The 18,139-nt window shown below is 43.5% G+C and overlaps 2 protein-coding genes across 4 annotated transcripts in view; one reads left to right on the top strand and one right to left on the bottom strand.

Annotated features, from left to right (window-relative positions):
* Positions 1–258: 258 nt before the first annotated feature.
* On the top strand, positions 259–5,246 carry ctsd (cathepsin D). 2 transcript variants are annotated; one of them, XM_024265198.1, is made up of 9 exons: positions 259–444; positions 2,268–2,424; positions 2,752–2,875; positions 2,954–3,072; positions 3,142–3,341; positions 3,438–3,560; positions 3,765–3,909; positions 4,045–4,143; positions 4,797–5,246. In XM_024265198.1, the coding sequence occupies exons 1-9, from the start codon at positions 368–370 to the stop codon at positions 4,956–4,958; spliced, it is 1,206 nt and encodes a 401-aa protein (XP_024120966.1). In that variant the 5' UTR covers positions 259–367; the 3' UTR covers positions 4,959–5,246. The 2 variants fall into 2 exon arrangements, with proteins under 2 accessions (XP_024120966.1, XP_024120965.1); XM_024265197.2 differs by having other exon boundaries at positions 277–444; positions 2,954–3,341.
* A 3,266-nt stretch (positions 5,247–8,512) lies between these two features.
* The window catches only part of cdhr5a (cadherin-related family member 5a), a 13,090-nt gene continuing 3,463 nt past the window's right edge, over positions 8,513–18,139 (bottom strand). The window contains exons 3-14 of one of the 2 annotated variants that reach the window (XM_024265196.2): positions 16,332–16,391; positions 16,175–16,264; positions 16,021–16,107; positions 14,489–14,593; positions 14,229–14,414; positions 13,840–13,930; positions 13,254–13,351; positions 12,974–13,180; positions 12,051–12,164; positions 11,894–11,960; positions 10,789–10,949; positions 8,513–9,697 (exon numbers count right to left, since the gene is read on the bottom strand). In XM_024265196.2, coding sequence (XP_024120964.2) covers positions 9,131–9,697; positions 10,789–10,949; positions 11,894–11,960; positions 12,051–12,164; positions 12,974–13,180; positions 13,254–13,351; positions 13,840–13,930; positions 14,229–14,414; positions 14,489–14,593; positions 16,021–16,107; positions 16,175–16,264; positions 16,332–16,391 — 1,833 coding nt within the window. In that variant the 3' untranslated portion in view covers positions 8,513–9,130. The remainder of the gene's footprint in view (positions 9,698–10,788; positions 10,950–11,893; positions 11,961–12,050; positions 12,165–12,973; positions 13,181–13,253; positions 13,352–13,839; positions 13,931–14,228; positions 14,415–14,488; positions 14,594–16,020; positions 16,108–16,174; positions 16,265–16,331; positions 16,392–18,139) is intronic. The other variant, XM_036217102.1, reaches the window with a different exon arrangement.

Here is an 18,139-nt window from a genome sequence, read left to right as displayed (position 1 = left end):
TGACGCACCTCAGACTAGAAATCACATGTTTCTGATCGTGTTTACCTGAATAAACATTAACACCGGAAGTAGCGGCGGATAGACTACCTGTCTGACAGGAACAAAAAAGAAAAACAAAAATCAGTCAGTTTATCTGCTTTGTTGGTCTACTTTAGCCCCCGGCGTAAAATAAACAAATTAGATTAGAAAAATATTTGAAATCCGGTTCAGTTGGTGGAGGGTTGTTTGAAAAACAAGTTGTTTATTGGGCGCTAGTGACGTCACGCCGGCGCGGCTCGAAGAGGCACGTGACGGTGACGGAGCCGCAGTCAGTTGATAAAGCAGCAGATTGCGGAGTCACGCGCTTCGGCTCCAGTGTGCGGGGTGAATGAGGAGCAGCACGATGAGGGCCGCGGTGCTGTGCGTGATCGCTGCGTTGGTTCTATGCGGGGACGCCCTGATCCGGTAAGAAAACGGCTTGCTCCTGATTGGACGGGACCGAAGGTTAAGCTAGCTACGTTAGCCGCTGACGTTCCCGCTGGTTTCATCCAAAGCGCGGCTCGAACCGAACCGGAACCCCCTACGGCTTCGGACCCGTGCCAAGTCTGAGCCGTTTCTTGTGACGGCGGGTTAGGTCGGACCGGTTCGGCGATTTTGGAGTTTTAGAGTAGTGCGCATGCGCCATGTAAACGGGTTTTAAAAAACTTTATTGAACAAAATGCAAGTATACAACATGAAAAATAATTAATGTACCATAGACAATGTACAATACATTAAACAGAAACAATATTAAATAGCCAGGGGAGTTCATTAAATAAATATTTAAAGAATATTGCAGATTTCAATATTTTTGGAGCCTTTTTGTTGGTGGAATAGGATATTTATTTTTTTAAATGAAAATTTACATCTTTAATGAATAGTGGGAAGCATGGTGTTTTGGTCTGAACAGAGGGTAACAACAGTCTCGCGAGATCCTACCTGTTCACAGGCCCAGCTGATGAACTTTAACCCTTTAAGACCAGAGCTCCAGTGTTTATGTTCTCTAATATACTGTAACTTTTTAACACGCTGCTTTCCTCCTTCAGAATCTACTGGAATTATGTTGATCGTGTTCAAAAGTTACAGTATGTTAAATATTTTGTGTTTAAGCGTCACCAGCAATGCCTCAGGTATTACAGGGTTAATATTTATGCCCAGAAAATAGAGGATAACACTGTCTTTTCACAAGGGGGCAAATACAAATAATATATGTTCCAGGCATGTATTAAAATGATGGTTGAAAATAAATAAAAGGGAGCTAAAAGAAATTACAATAATAAACATGAGACAATTTGTTTGGAGATCACATCTGCAGTTTTCCAGTCTTTCATACATTTAAGAGACTACAAATGCAATATCAATTTGATTAGAAAACAAGAAAATGAGGGTTTTTACCTCTACATTTGCAGCAGTGAATGTGGTATTTTCCAGGTAGTATAATTATATTTTGGAGATTTGAAAGAATACATCAACAACTAAATGGGGGAATGATAAGTTTAAGATTCATTAAACTCCAAACATTTGTCCAAAAGTCTTTGGAATATTGACATAAGAAAAAAGATGCTACAGACTTTCACCACTAGAATTACAGAATGCACAGGGTTCAACATCAAAATTTTATTTTATTTTTTATTTTTTTTCAGCAACAGGATAAATATGGCTGACGTCTTAAAATGACATTCTTTAAATCTTGATAGAACAGGCCACATTTTAAATTTATATTAACCTTAACTATTACAGACTGGTCACATCAATGAATGTTCTAAAGGAAGCCTGATTGTAATCATAGTATATTTTTTGTTTTAAAGTATTGTTGATACATTTATTATTGCATTTTAAATCTAAAAAATCACATCCACAAATCCGTAGCATTGGGATTGCTGCTGTCACATTCTGAGAGTGTAAAAAAATATTCTTAATTAGCTGGATCAGAGCAACAGGAATTGCACTACAAACACTTTTGAACTCTTTTAGGTTGCACGAAAAGTTGAGTTTATCCACAAAAGCTGGTAAGGTCAAAAGATTACCTTCACTATCTATAAGATCCTTAACAAAAACTATGTTTACGTTGAACCCGTCTGTTTAAATATTGATTTCCTGTTGGCTAAAATTGTTCTATTATTCCACAGTAATAATAATTACAGTCTTCGTCATGATGCTTCAAAAGCATTGGAGGGTTTTTGTGTCTCCATGCCGGGAAGCTCCACAATCCACATGTCCAATTTCTCATCCTGATTGTCTTCCCTCAGGATTCCCTTAAAGAAGTTCCGTTCCATCAGGCGAGAGCTGACCGACTCCGGCAGGGAAGCCCAGGAACTCCTGGCCGACAAACACTCCCTTAAATACAACCTGGGCTTCCCGTCCAGCAACGGACCCACGCCAGAGACCCTGAAGAACTACCTGGATGTAAGCACGACTGACCCGTGTGATCTGGTCACTCCCTGCTCTGTGGTCCTCATCAGCTGACAGTTTGATCCAATCATGATCAGCTGGTTCCCTCCTCTGAGCACAAACATGCAGGAAGCCTGTCAGTCAAGCTGGCTTTGAATCACCATCGCTCAGATTGAATCACTTTAACTTCTGCTTATAAGAAGCTTTGTGGTCGGAAGTTTGCTTGCATTTGTGTGGCAATCACTTCCTGTCTCATCATGACTCTGCAGTTGTTGGACTCGTCTTCATAGCAGTTGTGTGAAGTGACTGGTGATCAGCTGACTGCTTCCTCTTCCCTTCCAGGCTCAGTATTACGGTGAGATCGGTCTGGGCACGCCCCCCCAGCCCTTCACTGTGGTGTTCGACACCGGCTCCTCCAACCTGTGGGTGCCCTCCGTTCACTGCTCCCTGCTGGATATTGCTTGCTGTGAGTGCCCCCCTCCCTCCATTCTGTCTGATTTGGCCTTCGGTGTCTGACACCCCCCACCCCCCAACTGCCTTTCAGTGCTGCACCACAAGTACAACTCGGCTAAGTCCAGCACCTACGTGAAGAACGGCACGTCTTTCTCCATCCAGTACGGAACCGGCAGCTTGTCCGGGTACCTGAGCCAGGACACGTGCACGGTGAGTGTGACGGAGAACATGCAGACACGTTTCCACGTGAACCTATCGGACACGCCTCTCCTCCTGCAGATCGGGGACATCTCTGTGGAGAAGCAGCTGTTCGGGGAGGCCATCAAGCAGCCTGGCGTCGCCTTCATTGCTGCCAAGTTTGATGGGATCCTCGGCATGGCGTACCCCCGCATCTCTGTGGACGGGGTGGTTCCAGTGTTCGACAACATCATGCAGCAGAAGAAGGTGGACAAGAACGTCTTCTCCTTCTACCTGAACAGGTGAGGGAGCGTCCTGTCGGTTCAGACTGTCCTGGTCTGTTTTCTTAGGACTGTTTCGGTACTACAACTCTGGGACTCTGTGGTTTGTTGCTTCAGGAACCCGGACACGGAGCCTGGCGGCGAGCTGTTGCTGGGAGGAACAGACCCCAAATACTACAGCGGAGACTTCCACTACGTCAACATCAGCCGGCAGGCCTACTGGCAGATCCACATGGACGGGTGGGGAGCAGAAACACAGCAAACACAAGCACGTCTCCTTAACTCTTTAACACCTGAGGTGTCGTCAGTGACACCTCAATGGAAACGGGCTCAGAGGAGTCTTTACAGTACAGTTTATTCAGCATGAAACTATGCAGAAACTACTCTAAACCTGTACCAGAGTCTAGAGTACAAACATGAAGATGCTGTGTATCTGTGGCACAGGATGGCGGTAGGCAGCCAGCTCAGTCTGTGTAAGGGGGGCTGTGAGGCCATCGTGGACACTGGGACTTCCCTGCTCACCGGCCCGTCTGCGGAGGTCAAAGCTCTGCAGAAGGCCATCGGAGCCATCCCGCTCATCCAGGGAGAGGTAAGCACACACCGACCGGATCAAAAGAGTGGAAGAGCAGAGCAGAACTTGGGAATTTGAGATTTGACGATTATTTTTGATCAAGTTTGTTTGACTGAGGTAGTCTGAAGTTAACTTTGTGCTTGACTCTTCCAGTATATGATTAACTGTGACAAGATCCCGTCTCTGCCCGCCATCACCTTCAACATCGGGGGGCAAAGCTACACTCTGACTGGAGAGCAGTATGTCCTGAAAGTAAGCAGCGTTTTTTACTGCGCTTTTACTGGCAACTATTGACTCATTTGGTTTGCTCTTCCTGTAGAGCAGAGGTGTCAAACTCAATCACGCAGGGCGCCGAGATCCAAAACGCATCTGAAATGGCCAAACAGCATAAACATTATTGAACACTCTAAAACTACATTTTTAAAACTTTTTAACATAATTATGAACTAGATATGTAACATTACCTGCAATCATGCTAGTGTGAATGCTGTAAGCTGAATTTGGCCACTGAAGATGCTGAAATTGATGCCTAAAAAACACTCAAGGTGATAACCAGATAAAATATTAGCTAAATGCCAAATTACAATAAGAAACTAAAAAGAAAATCTTAGGTTAGCCGAAACAGCTAGCATGTAGCTAAAATGGACTAAGAAAACAACTGGAAAAAAGCCTGTAGAAAAAATGTGCATGAACATTTCTGTTGTACGGGTTCATGGAGCAGTCCAGGACCTTGATAAGTCCTGCATACTGTTTAACCCCCATAGATACCCCGTACCCACCCCAAAGGGCAGTTGTGACTAAGTCATAGGTGTGGCGTCACTAAAGCAAACTCAGCTGCTGGTTTAGGGAGGGCTTGCGCTTCCTTTTGCTCCTCCTTCACTCCTCTTCCTGTGTTCCTCCTCCAGGAGAGTCAGGCTGGGAAAACCATCTGCCTGAGCGGCTTCATGGGGCTGGACATCCCGGCCCCCGCAGGGCCGCTGTGGATTCTGGGAGACGTCTTCATCGGACAGTACTACACCGTGTTCGACCGCGACAGCAACAGGGTGGGCTTTGCTAAATCCAAGTAAACGTGAGCTGCGCTGGAGCCAGGCTGCACGTAATGCTGCTGCTGAGGGAAGCAGCTCTTAACCGTAGAGCATAGAGCTGAATGCACTGATCAGGCCGCTGATGAACACAGACGAGGGCCATGACTCCAGGATCAAATGATCAGAGCTTCTCTCGTGAAAGTGATCTTTGTTTTTTCTTTGTTTTGAATCAGGGAGTTTTAATATGATCTTTTACTTCACCCGTTTGGAGGACTGCTCTTCATTTCTGACGCTGATGGATTTGAGTTAAATAAAACTGTAAACCGGTGACCCGACTCTGCTTCTTTCATCTCTCAAAACTTCAGGACTTCTGGCCTGTCAGTGAGACACACTGATAACATCTGTGGCTTGCAGTTAAATTAAACTTTCTAGCTAATTTATGGTGATGCAACTGCTTCAATTTAAATGTTGATGCACTTTACTCTGGCAGAACTTTTCCTCTGTTCAGGAGTGACGAGCATATATGAAACGATGGTAAGTCGCTCCATGTTATGCAGAGTAGCTTAGTACGTGAGAACATCAGTCTCCATAAATCCGCATTTTGAGGAAGACTCCTGGTTTTGTCTGCAAACAGCAGCTTCATGCGTCTCTAAAGTCGAAGGCTCTTTTTTTTGGTTTCCTCTTTGGCTCTTATCCCACCAAAAAAAACTTTCCAAATGAGTCTGTTTGACTTTCAACACGTTTTAGCTTTTAGCACAGTCAGCGGTCCAAGCCTCCACTCAAGACAGGCGGATGTGATGAACGAAATCCGGTAGTTTTCCAACATAAAACTTCCTTCAAAATAAAGTTTAAAGAATCAAAGTTGGCAAATGCATTTTCCCTTACTGCTGCCTGTGGATTGATCTGCGTCTCGGGGATTCTAGACCTCTGATTAGCATTTTGTCTGTGGCCTGACGACAAACGACAAGCTGGGGACACCCAAAATGTTAAAGCACGTTTCAAAGTCAAGGGCCGAGGGCCGAATCCGGCCCTCCAGGTAATTATATCCTTCCCTCCAGATCATTTTATTTTATTGTTATTAATGACCCAATGTTATCTCGAGCTCATTTCTAACTTGCATAATTTTGACAAAATATATTTTTATGGAAAGTAAAATATTAAGTTATTTAAGGTTTAAGTTGATTTATTCTGGAATAATATTCCTGTCTTTTATTATTCATAATTATGTTAAAAGGTTACGGTTTTAAATTTTTAAAAATTGCCATTCTGAAAGTTTTTTTGGACAATTTTGGAATTCACCTTGATTACTTAAGTTAGCTACATGCTACCTGTTTTGACCAATTTAGGCTTTTCTTAGTTTTTTTTTGGGCTGTTTAGGAGTTAGGCTAGTATTTACATGCTAGTTGTTTTGGGTAATACAGGCTTTTTAAAACGTTTTTAGGATATTTTGAAGTTCAACAACTTTTTCAGCTACATGCTAGCTGTTTTGACTGCCCTACGTTTCTTTTTTTTGAGTTTTTTTAGGCTAATTTGGCATTTTGCTTATATTTTGAATGACTCTCAGTGTTTTCAGCTATCAATTTCAGTGTTTTCAGCCCCTTATGTGACAGAATTTGACACCCCTGGTCTAAAGTGAAGCAGAGGGGTCCTTAACCACGCATCAGTATGTGACAATTTGGGGGTGAGACTGTGTTGTCCATCCCCATCATGACCGGTGAGCATATCTTTAACCCCCCAGGCCACACCAGGCTCGAGTACCCAACAATGAATCAACCATGACGTCTTTGGATTGGGATTAGCCTGGTGGAACTGATTCGGCGTGTTTACCTGGAGTAAGTAGTGCAGCTGCTTAAATCTGAATCTTTGCCTCAGCTTCCTGTTTTGGCTCCTTTTGCCGCCCTCTAACAAGCTGTTTGGCCTGTAGTTATGTCAGAACAATAACAGCAATCCCAAGAAAACTTTTTATTTTCATTTTTCAGTCACTTTACAAAACGAAACAGGACAGGTTGTTATAGTTTTCACCAACATGATCAAAACTCAAAGGGTTTAGTAGAAAGATGTCTCACCCCCAGACTCGCCAGCGTTACTGAAACCGAGGAGCTCAAGGATAGAGCTTGAAGTACAGAGATACTTTTACTGCAGTAACTTTTGGCATAGAAAGTAGTTTACTGCGCCATACTTTGAGTCTGTTGGATATTTACTCAGCTACAATGGACTGACTATCTGGTTACTTTTTTGATTTATAACCTTTTTGAACCACAATATAAGCATGTGTACAAAACCAACCCTTCAAAGAAGTCTTGTTTTCTGTCTTAAAAGAAGAATTATCAAGAAAGTTTTTCAATAGCAAAATAATATGACTTTGAGAAAATGTCATAGTGACTAGATTTTGTTTCTCAAAATAAGAATGCTTGGCAAGGCACTTTTTGGCAGATTTTTGGGCTATGACTTGTTTGTTTTTTGCAGAGCGCTGACTAAAAATCTCTCAGATGAAGATCCTGTTTTTTGAGTTTCTAACATGTCTGTGTGTCATTTTTCTTCAGAAAGAGAACAAATGTAATAAGAGATCATGTAGTTTTTGCATTTCCGAGTATTTCTCCTTTTAAATCAATCAAACTGTCTTGGACAGACTCTGTTTGAATGAATGATCTTCTTTCCATCAACAGCTCTGCTGCACATGCACTAAACCCTCATCTGTTCCTAGTGTCTAGTTCAGGTTCTGGAGAAGAGAAGATGGTATCTTCACATTGACTGCAGTCAAATGAGCCGCCGTTCACATTTCTGTGGTCAAATCAGCATCACTGGATTTTTGGTGTGAGTTTCATCCAATACTTACGGTAGCAGGACTGAGAACGCTGGAAAATCTCCACCAGACTCCACGGAGCTTCTTGATGTGACCACGGAAATGTGAACGGCGGCTCATTTGACCGCAGTTGGAAAGGATTGTAAATCAATGAAAGAGCATTTTGATGTTAGCTTTGATTATTTTATCAAGAACTCTGAGAAACCAATGATTGAATGTATTGATCACAGTCAATAAACATTGGAGAATTAGCTAAAAGAGTCTTTGGTGAACTGGAAGGAGAAAGAATCAGGATTTTGGAGGAAGTTCTGTCCATGAAGATCTTCACTTCCTCGTCCAGCTGACATCTGGATCAGAACCATACGGCTGGACATTACCCAGATTGGATGTTTTTATGTAGCAGTGGTGAAGATTTATGCTGGTGAGACACAGAGCTATCATAATTGGGGGGGTTGGGGCTGCTCAGCTACAAAAGCCACGCCCCCTCAGAAGAGATTTTGGAAACAGAGGCTTCACATCAACATGAATAATAGCTTTTTAGGACATTTCGGTTGTGGGACTTTGGATAAAAACGTAATAATCATGATTAAAACACTGGGAACGTTTTTTCAATTAAAAAATTGTCATAGGGGAACTTTGAAAGAATTCTGTCCAGAAACCAGGAAGCACCATGGATGCATCAGCACTTCTGCAACAAGCTTTAATATGTCGGGTCTTTTAAAATAAAAAAGCTCTTTTTGTTGAACATTGATTTAACAGAAACTATCGAGGACACAAAAACAAGACAGAAATGTGATTTTTTTTCAGTCTTTACTAAAAGAAGACAGAGTTTCTGTCATGGAAACTGCTTCCCTAATGCTCCATGGTGAAAACTTTATTGACAGCAAAAGACGAAACGGTAGAGGGGTTGTTACTCACTTCTGTGCTTCTACTCGATTAATAGTGTTTTAAAGTAACTTTACTCCAGTACACATTGAAGAGCAGTTCTTGGTAGATGAAGGGAAATGATCGGATATGTGAGAATGTTTTCCTCCGGAACCGGGCCGTCGCTGAGGGACAAACCTGAATCCAGCCGCCGCTGCACCACGTCTCTGTCTCACCTGCATGGACAGCCTGACCGTTTCTGCTGAATCATCACACCTGCTCATGTTAAATCCCTCCAGAAAGCGCTGGGACAGTCGGAGACCCCCCCCCCCAACCCGCAGCAGGGTTGCTCAGATCTGTGCATGTTTTCTGAAGAGCCGCTTCAGCTCCGTGTGCTTCTGCTATGCTGGGATGTGAGGGGGCACATGTTCTGAGAACCCATGAGAACCGCAGAGGTCCATGCAGATGCTGCGGTGTGAGAAAAGCGTCTCCGCCCCCCTCCCCCTCACAGGTGCTGTTTGTTCAGTCTGACCTCTGACCCCTGCCATCAGCGCTCCTCCTGGCCCACCTCCCCCTGGTCTGAGCCCGGTTCTGTGGGGTTCTGCTCCTCCCCGGTCTGCATGCGCTCACTCTGGAGAGCGTCCTCCGGGCCCCTCATGGGGGCGGCAGGGTCTCTGACCACCTCCTCCATCTCCACCTCCAGCTCCTCCTCAGTCTCCTCCTCCACCCGGCCCACGGTGTCCGGGATGATCTCCACCTCGATGTCGGAGGAGTCCTCGCTCTGCTTGAACCACACGCTTTTCCCCCCCTCCCTGCGCGGCTGGTGCGACAGGATGGACCTCACTCCGTGCTCGTCCCCGTCTCCTCGGCCCCTCCTGCTGGACCTCATCACGGGGCTCCCCTTGGGGACGTGGTTGCTGTAGATGCCGCAGGAGGAGCAGTGGCCCCGCCTCTCCAGGGGGAGGACCCGGCCCCTGGGCTGGGGAAAGGTGCTGCGCCTGGGAGTGAGGTTCCAGCGTCGCCCCCCGCCGCGGTCTGACTCGTTCTGGAAGCCGTCGTTGGTGTACTGCAGGGAGTCTCGGTGTCCGGGCCGGGGCTGCTCGCTCCGCAGGCACTGCAGGCAGGAAAGGGGAATCAGACACTGACCTTTGACCTCTGTGCACCAGAAGTTCCCTGCAGGAGGAGGATGACACCTAAGTCTGATCCCTCCTTCTCCTCCTGCATCAGGACCAGATTTAACTCTGAGCTGGTCGGATCGTCTCTTGACGAGGATTTTCTGCAAATGCTGCCAAAGAAACGAGCAGCAACACTTTGAACAGTCAGTGCAGCCATGGACTGATGAAGACTCAGGATGAAGATGTTCTACTTTACAATCTGTTTTTGACTAAAAGACAAAAAAAACCTGTTAACCAGATCACATGGATGCTACAGATGCTTCTTCCTGAGGCGATCATGTTTTATTAAAAACATTTTTTTAATTTTTAGTTTGTAATTGTAACTCAAGCTGTAATCAAAGTTACAACTTCAAGCTGAGTCATGAATACTGTGATCCTAGGCTGATTATGTTAAGGCTAACCCTTTAAAAGTATCAATCTGCTTTTATTTAGAAAACTATGGCTGTGTCTGAATTCCCTCCCTAACCCATAACTACTAAAGTACAGGACTGTATAGTTCCCTGGATTTTAAAGGAAATTCAGACACGATGCTCACTACTTTTTATTTGTTTTTCCTAACTCCAGATATGATGTCACTGATTTCACGAAGTGAAAATCAGATCAATACAAACATTTCACAACGTTTATTTATTAATCCACTGTGTTCTGATGGTGAAAATGTGGATAGTTTATTCAAATATTACATTTAAACACGTTTTTTTAAACACTTTTTTTGTTCGAAATTGTTCAACTGCAGTGCATTGTGGTCTACATTCACTAATCTGGTGAGCATCAATGCACTCTAGTTTTCACAAGGACTTCTGGGAAATTTCCAGTGTATTCGATTTTGGAATTAGTAGATTCGAACAGAAATGGCCAACGCACTATTTATTGATTAGGGAGGTTTTCTGTCATAAACCATTACATTTAAAAACATGAAAATGGAGACAAATGCTGAAAATGGGCGGGGCTATGCAAGGTGAACTACAGCTGGAAGAAAGGTGAGTTATGAGATCCAAGTTGTTGACTATGTTCATTCAGAGTGTCTGACCTGGCACAAGCTTTCCAAACTGGACTTTCCCTTCCACAAGCGGGAAACCAGGAAGCCAATCACGATGAGGCAAAGGACGAGCAAAGCTGCCATGATGAGGCCCAGCAGCGCCATGTCGCCAGGGCGGTAGCCAGTGTTTGCAGGGGAGGGGACGGCTACAGCTGTGGGGGGGACAGGTGAGTCGCTGAAGGTTACCTGATGGCTTCATGCTGAGGTTTTAAGGTACAAAATTATTCAAAACAGCATGTAGCTGAAATATTAGCTAAACTCTTAAATAGCATAAAAAATCTTAGTAAATGCCAAAATAGTCCAAAAACTAGCAGAATGACAATTTTTAAAACTTTGAAACTAACTTTTTAACATAATTATGAATAACAAAAAGGCAAGAATATTATTCCAGAATAAATCAACTTAAACCTTAAATAACTTTCAATATTTTACTCTTCATAAAAATATATTTTGTCAAAATTATAGAAGTTAGAAATGAGCACAAGATAACATCGGGTCATTAATAACAATAAAATAAAATGATCTGGTGGGCCGGATATGATCACCCCGTGGGCCGGATCTGGTCCCCGGGCCTTGACTTTGACACATGTGCTTTAGGTTACCAACTAACGCATAAGGCATGTTTTTGGGCTGTGGGAGGAAGCTGGAGTAACCATAGAAAACCCACACAGGCACAGTGAGAACGTGCACCAAAAGGACCAGCTGGGATTTGAACCAGGGCCTTCTTACTGTGTGGCAAGAGTGCTAACCACTGTTCCACAGCCCTCAAGGTGTGATTCCTACAATATTGATATGGATGACACAGAAATATGTATAGAAAGCCCCCCCCCCCAATGTAAGATCCTGTAAGTCTGGATGTGTGATGGAGGCGGAGTTAAGAAAATGTCAACGAGAAAACGTCTCTTCTGTACAAATGCTTTCAAAAATGAAAAAGGGGACTTAAAGAGTTTTTTAATGTATTTTTTAATGAACTGATTTTTTCCTTTTTCATTATAATAAATTTAAAATCTGGTGACATGCATGAAGAGAGACGAGTAACTCTCAACTTCACTGAAGTGAGGAGGGAAGTAATGAGTTAGCAAAGTGATGACCTCACCAGGAATGACCTGAACGGAGAGCGCCGCCGTTCCAAACTCGCCGGTTGCTGCGTCCACGGCCCGCAGCTGCACACAGCACAGAGTTCACAGCTTACAACAGATTGGGGGAGGAGCATGGCTCATCATGTGACAGACAGCTGCAGGTGTGTGAGCGACCTGCAGGGCGAAGGACTCGGTCTTCACGACTCTCTTCAGGACCACAAAGCCGTCAGAGGTCACGTTGACGTAGCTGCTGTACTGGACCTCGTACCTCACGTCTGGATTCACCCCCTGATGCCCAAACACAGGAGGAGAGAAGGTAAAAAAGGAGAATCTCTGTAGCTTATATTCATGATGTGCCAGTCACATGCATTTTTTGAAAATGGTTACAAAGAAAACTGAACTTGAAGATGAGGCTGTTTCACTGAAAAATATGATTTCTGATCACCTTTCAATAACGGTTGTAAGGGATGTACAGATATGGAACTGCTATTTTTTTTCCTTCTGTTTGTTCTAATGCAGTTTTGTGCCTCGAATTTAACAAAAAATAAGAAAAAGGAAAGGTGGAAGCCATGATATTCTTTTTTATTTTGTGAAAGAGCAACTTTAACTTTGAAACAGTTAAATATAATCCCAACATGCTTGATAAATTGTACACAAAAAATTTTGATTTACTTTTGGGGAAGAAACTAATTGTTTTAACATAGTTTTTGGCCATCAGGGTGGGAGGAGTCAGCCACGATCTTTCCTGCACGCCTCAGTGTCCTAGAGGAGTACGGGTCCTGAAGAGACGTGAGATTACAGCCGATCACCTTCTCTGCTGACCGGATGACCCGCTGAAGGGATAAACATTTATTGAACACTAAAACTACATTTTAAAACTTTAAAACGTAACTTGTCATAACTACGAGTATTATTCCAGAATAAATCAACTTAAATAACTGTCAATATTTTACTCTCCATAAAAATATATTTTGTCAAAATTAGAAATAAACGCAAGAAAACATCGGACCATTAATAGCAATTAAATAAAATGATCTGGAGGGCCGGATCCGGCCCCCGGGCCTTGACTTTGATACTTGTGATCTAAAGGAACTCACGCCAGCGAAGTCCTCGTCCTGGGCCCGGACCCGGAAGGGGCGGTTGGTGCTCCGGTCTCGGAGAACCATGCTCTCTGGAACAGAGTTGCTGTAGATGAATCCTTCGTACCGCTCCCTCTCAAAGCGAGGGGGGTTCCTGCTCTTTTTCATCACCTCGATGATCACCTGCGTCACCGCGAACTGGTCTCTGTTGGCCACCTGGGATGCCTGAAGGGGGGGGGCATACTGGACTCAGAACCGGGAGCTTTGCTGAGACTTTGACATTCAGACCTGCTGTTACCAGAACTGTGAGGGATATGGGCCCCACCACGTCCGCCGCCTTGGTCATGGAGATGTTCCCCGACTCCTCATCGATCTGGAAAATGTTCCCTTCATTTCCTGGGGATCAGAGGACACATGATGAGCAGAAAAGATGACTTTATGAAGTCTGTTTCATCTGTGATGGGAGATGTTTTTGAGGGAGGGGAGACTGCAGGTAAGTCAGTAAAAACGTCAGCATGAAAAAATCTACTCGACAATGAAACGCTTCCTGAAGCTTCATCAGCTGTGGGACTTTTCAGGAACAGAAACAAACACTTCAGAGCACTGCGGTTCTTCTGGGCTTACAGAAGACAGAGGTGGACCTGCTAACCATGTTCTCTGTCTTCACTAGAAGACACTTTTACCAAACACTGCCTGCTTCCATGTAGAGTCGTTGTGGAGGAGCAGACTGTTTCTTTAAATGGTTGTTCTACAGACGTGGACCTTCATAAAAAGAGTCATGATCCAAAGAGGAGAAAACAGCAAAAATGACACGATGGCGTGTTCTGGATCGCCAGTTCTTTGAATTCAGAACCATGTGATGTTTGACTCAGAAGCAGAAATACCTCGCAGGATTCTGTAACTGATCAGCTCACTCCGGTTCCGGTCTCCATCTCTGGCAAACACTGGACCGGGTTCCAGAACCAGCGGGCCTTCCTGTGCAGAAGATCCAGCTTTTAGTCATGGTTCTCTCAGTGTGACACTCAGACTGTCTGAAATATGGCAAATCTTCACTGGTCATGAGCAAAGATCCAAAGAGGAGAAGTCATAAATTCACTGTTTGGTAAAATATTATTTTTCAAATCAAGCGTCATCTGTTCCTTCGTTAGAAAATGTTCATGGAGTTCCTGCAGATGTTCCTCCTAGTTAGTCACACCAATAACCATGAAAGGAAGGACAGAGGAACATTGTAAACAGAGACTTCTCATTTTCTCCTGAAACATCCCAGCTTCACCTCCTTCTCGGTCAGGTTGACCCTCCCCCTGTAGCCGCTGCTCACACACAGTTTGGCAGCTCCAAAGCTGATCCTCTGACAGGGCTGAAACCAGGGCGGGCGGTTGTCCACGTCCTTCACCTGCACTGTGATGGAGGCCACGGAGGTGAAGAAGGGCTCGTTGGAGGCCGAGCCGTTGAACGTGTCCTGGAAGAAGATATGAGCTTCAGCAAAGACCAGCAGAGGTCAGCAGAACCTGGTGCTGAGCAACACCTGCTTACCTGCACATGCAGTACCAAGGAGACCTTCTGCACAGCATCATAGTCCAGGATGCTCCTCACCAGAATCCTGGGAGAGGTCATGCTTTCCAGACGGAAGTATTTGTCCTGATGACAAAAAAAAGATGAACATGGATGAAACATATGTGATCAGTTTTCTTGAAACTTTAGATGTTTTTAATGGAAACTTCTAAGTAACCTGTACCCCATGTGTCAAAGTCGAGGCCCGGGGGCCGGATCCGGCCCTCCAGGTATTTTATTTTATTGTTATTAATGACCAGAAGTTATCTTGCACCTATTTTTGACTTATAAATTTTGAAATAAAAATATTTTTATGGAGATTAAAATATTGAAAGTTATTTAAGGTTTAAGTTTATTTATTATGGAATAATATTTCTGCATTTTATTATTCAAAATTATGTTAAAAAGTGATGGTTTTAACATTTTAAAAATTGGCATTCTGCTAGCTAATAGTTTAGCTAATATTTCAAATACATGCTAGTTGTTTTGGCTAACCAAGGTTTTTTTTTGTTGTTTTTTATGCTAATTTGGTATTTAGCTAATATGTTAGTTGGCTATCAACTTCAGCGTTTTCAGCTATCAGCACTAGCATCTTCAGCAGCCAAATTCAGTTTACAGCATTCACACTAGGATTATCACAGGTAATGATATACAGCTAGTTCATAATTATGTCAAAAAGTTACGGTTTTAAAGTTTTTAAACTGTAGTTTTAGAGTGTTCAATAGATGTGTTCCCTGTTCGACCTCAGGTGTGTTTTGGATTTTGGCCCGTTGTGTGATTGAGTTTGACATCCCTGCTGTAGCTGCTTTCATGACAACCAGACAAGGTCTTCTCTAACAGAAAATATAGGAAAGTTAAGGGTCACAAAAACGGCTCGGCTCTTGTTTTTGATAAAAGTTTGAATCATGGCGACGGCTGAAAGAAAGCCATCAGCAGTCTTTGGACTTTAGTGTTTCACTATGGATGTTCAAAGCAAATGTTCACCCAATAGTTTCTTCTGCCTTAAACCTTACAGTGACTCTGCATCCATTCAGCCACCTCTCTACCTTATTATTCCTAAATTAACATGCATTTTTGAGGGCAAAATTTCCAAAACTCGCTGAAGGAACTTCCTGACACCTTTAGCAATGTGTCAGTATTGTAATGACAATATGAAGACTCACTCCAATGAAAATGGAGATATTTGATGGTCTTGTAGCTTTGTTTTTATCATAATTCAGGACATTTATAAAGAAAATGAAGGTTAAGACTACAGTCCTGACATTTTCTCTATTTAAATAGTTGGAATTCAGGAACAGATGAAAAAATGCTGTTTGAAAAAAAATGCATTTGTGACAGAAAAACAATTCTGATAACAATTCTGTGCATTGGTGCTAAACTGAAAGAAAAGATGATAGATTATTAAAGCTACATTTTTTGTCATAAAGTGCCAGAAAACAAATCTTCAGCTTTTATTCATCCATAAATAGTTGCAGCATGAAAGGAAAGAATGTGTACGTTTTCATTTTTCTCACCGTGGCAGACTCCAAGCGGTAGTAGAGGGGCTCTGAATCCACGTCTGTGGCCTGCAGCAGCCCGATGCTGGAGTTGATGGGCAGGAGCTGCAGGACGCAAACGTCAGAGGGAAACTGCACAATTCTGCAGAGACGTCACAGCGGCGCCACTCACCTCGTTCACTTCCAGAACATAGTGGTTCTGAGCAAAGTTGGGTGGGTTGTCGTTCACATTCTGCACCAGGACCTCCACAGACTCGTTCACCTTAAAGAGGGCGGGGTGGGTTAGGGAGAGATGGTGCTTTTGGGGGTGTTTTCCTGAGCATACTCACAGGTGTGGATCCCTCTCTGGAGCATAGCACCCACACCACCAGAGCTGCACTGGGCAACAGCTGCACAACACAGAGCTGCAGTTACTCTCAGAACAACAGAGACCAGCAGGTCAAATCTGACTCAGCAAGAAGTGTAGTTTGGTGCTGCAGCAGGACGGGTTTCCACCCAGACGTTCTGCTTTCAGCTGAAACGTGTGGTGTCATTCTGACATATCAGGTAAAAAGCAGCAGTGTTCACCTTCTGAAATGTTTGAGCTCAGATGTTGTCACTGCAATTCTCTAAACAAGGATCAGAACAGCAAACAGCTGCTTGCAGAGTTCACAGAGCTGGAACAGTTTCACAGCAAACCTGTAAATCTGCACTTAGATTGTCGTGTCTGTGTGTGTTTGGCACGTTCCCCCTCAGACAGAAATCTGACTGAAATCCGGGGGGGGGGGGTTATATCACCACTTAGAGCAGGGGAGTCAGATTCAATCACACAGTGGGCCAGAACACAGTAGGCTGCGGGCCAAACAGGACAAACATTTATTGAACACATAAAAAATGAAATTTTTAAAACTTTTAACTTTTTAATGTAAATATGAATAATAACAAACAGGAATATTATTCCAGAATAAATCAACTTAAATCTTAAATAACTTTCAATGTTTCACCTTTCATAATAAAATATTCTGTGTTATACAGGTAAGAAATAAACGTTAAAAGAAAAAAACTTCAAATTTCTTTACTTGTATGTAATTTTATATGAAAAATGTATCCCAAATATCCCAAAAGGTTTTCCTTTCTGTAAAATGTATCCTTCACAATAATTCAAGATAACGCCGGGCGGTTCTGGTCTGGAGGGCCGGCATTATGTGGTCTCTTTATTTACAGTGTAGCCACTAAGATAAAGTGTTACTTTTTAAACTAAAATGTCATTTTTCTATTTCTAACCATGTTTGGAGCAGATCTGAAGATCATCAGAGACTTGAGGAGTCACATCAGACCACAGCTCAAACTCCTGAAAGGTCTCAAGATGGGCTGCAAATATCTGCAGAGTTGGTCAAAATCCAAAACACACCTTAGGTCGTGGGCTGAACAGAATGAACATTTATTGAACACTAAAACTACATTTTCAAAACTACAAACCTCAGGACGCGGCCGGTACCCTAACCTGGTACCCTAACCCTAGCCTGGTCCCGGTCTGGTGCTGTGTCCAGAACCAGTACTGTTCTACTACTTATTTACTGCCCTTTACGCCTTGAGATGTTTAAGGCAGCAACGAAATCTTTCCATTTCTGACGGTCGCGGGCCAAGGTGTGGATGGTTCCCCAGGTGTATCCAAATTCTTTTAGCTCGGCCTCTACTGTTCCACGCCAGGTGATTATGGGACGTCCTCTTTTTCTTTTTCCATCTGGTGTCCAGTGTAGTGCTGTTTTTATGATTGTGTTTTCTTCACTCCTCAGTACGTGTCCTATCCATGTCCAGCGTCTTTTGAAGACAATTGTTGACATGTCTTCTTAGTTGCAACGGGACAATAGGATTTCATGGAAGATCTTTTGTGGCCAGAAAATCCTTAATATCCTCCTTAAATTTCTGGTGTGGAAGTTGGAGAGTTTTGTTGAGTCTTGCTGTGTCATTCTCCAACACTCTGCTCCATACAGTAACACTGACAGGACACAGCTGCTGTAGAGTTTCAGTTTGGTCTTGGTACTGGTACAATACTGTCCATTACGGGTTAAGGATCCAGCACCTGGGTCTTGACTTTGACACATGTACAGAGGCTGACTGGTCTCTAAGCTTTAGTCACTAGCACTAGCATTCATAC

The sequence above is a fragment of the Oryzias melastigma genome, linkage group LG3 (genome assembly GCF_002922805.2).
Source record: "Oryzias melastigma strain HK-1 linkage group LG3, ASM292280v2, whole genome shotgun sequence".
Classification (NCBI taxonomy): Eukaryota; Metazoa; Chordata; class Actinopteri; order Beloniformes; family Adrianichthyidae; genus Oryzias; species Oryzias melastigma.
Note: the sequence above shows the minus strand (reverse complement) of the source record. Positions and strands in the feature narration are given on the sequence as shown.

Coding starts and splice junctions, on each gene's coding strand:
- ctsd (XM_024265197.2), top strand. CDS start 368: ATGAGGAGCAGCACGATGAGGGCCGCGGTGCTGTGCGTGATCGCTGCG. Junction 3,561..3,764: donor TGGCAGATCCACATGGACGG/GTGGGGAGCAGA, acceptor TCTGTGGCACAG/GATGGCGGTAGGCAGCCAGC. Junction 4,144..4,796: donor GAGAGCAGTATGTCCTGAAA/GTAAGCAGCGTT, acceptor TTCCTCCTCCAG/GAGAGTCAGGCTGGGAAAAC.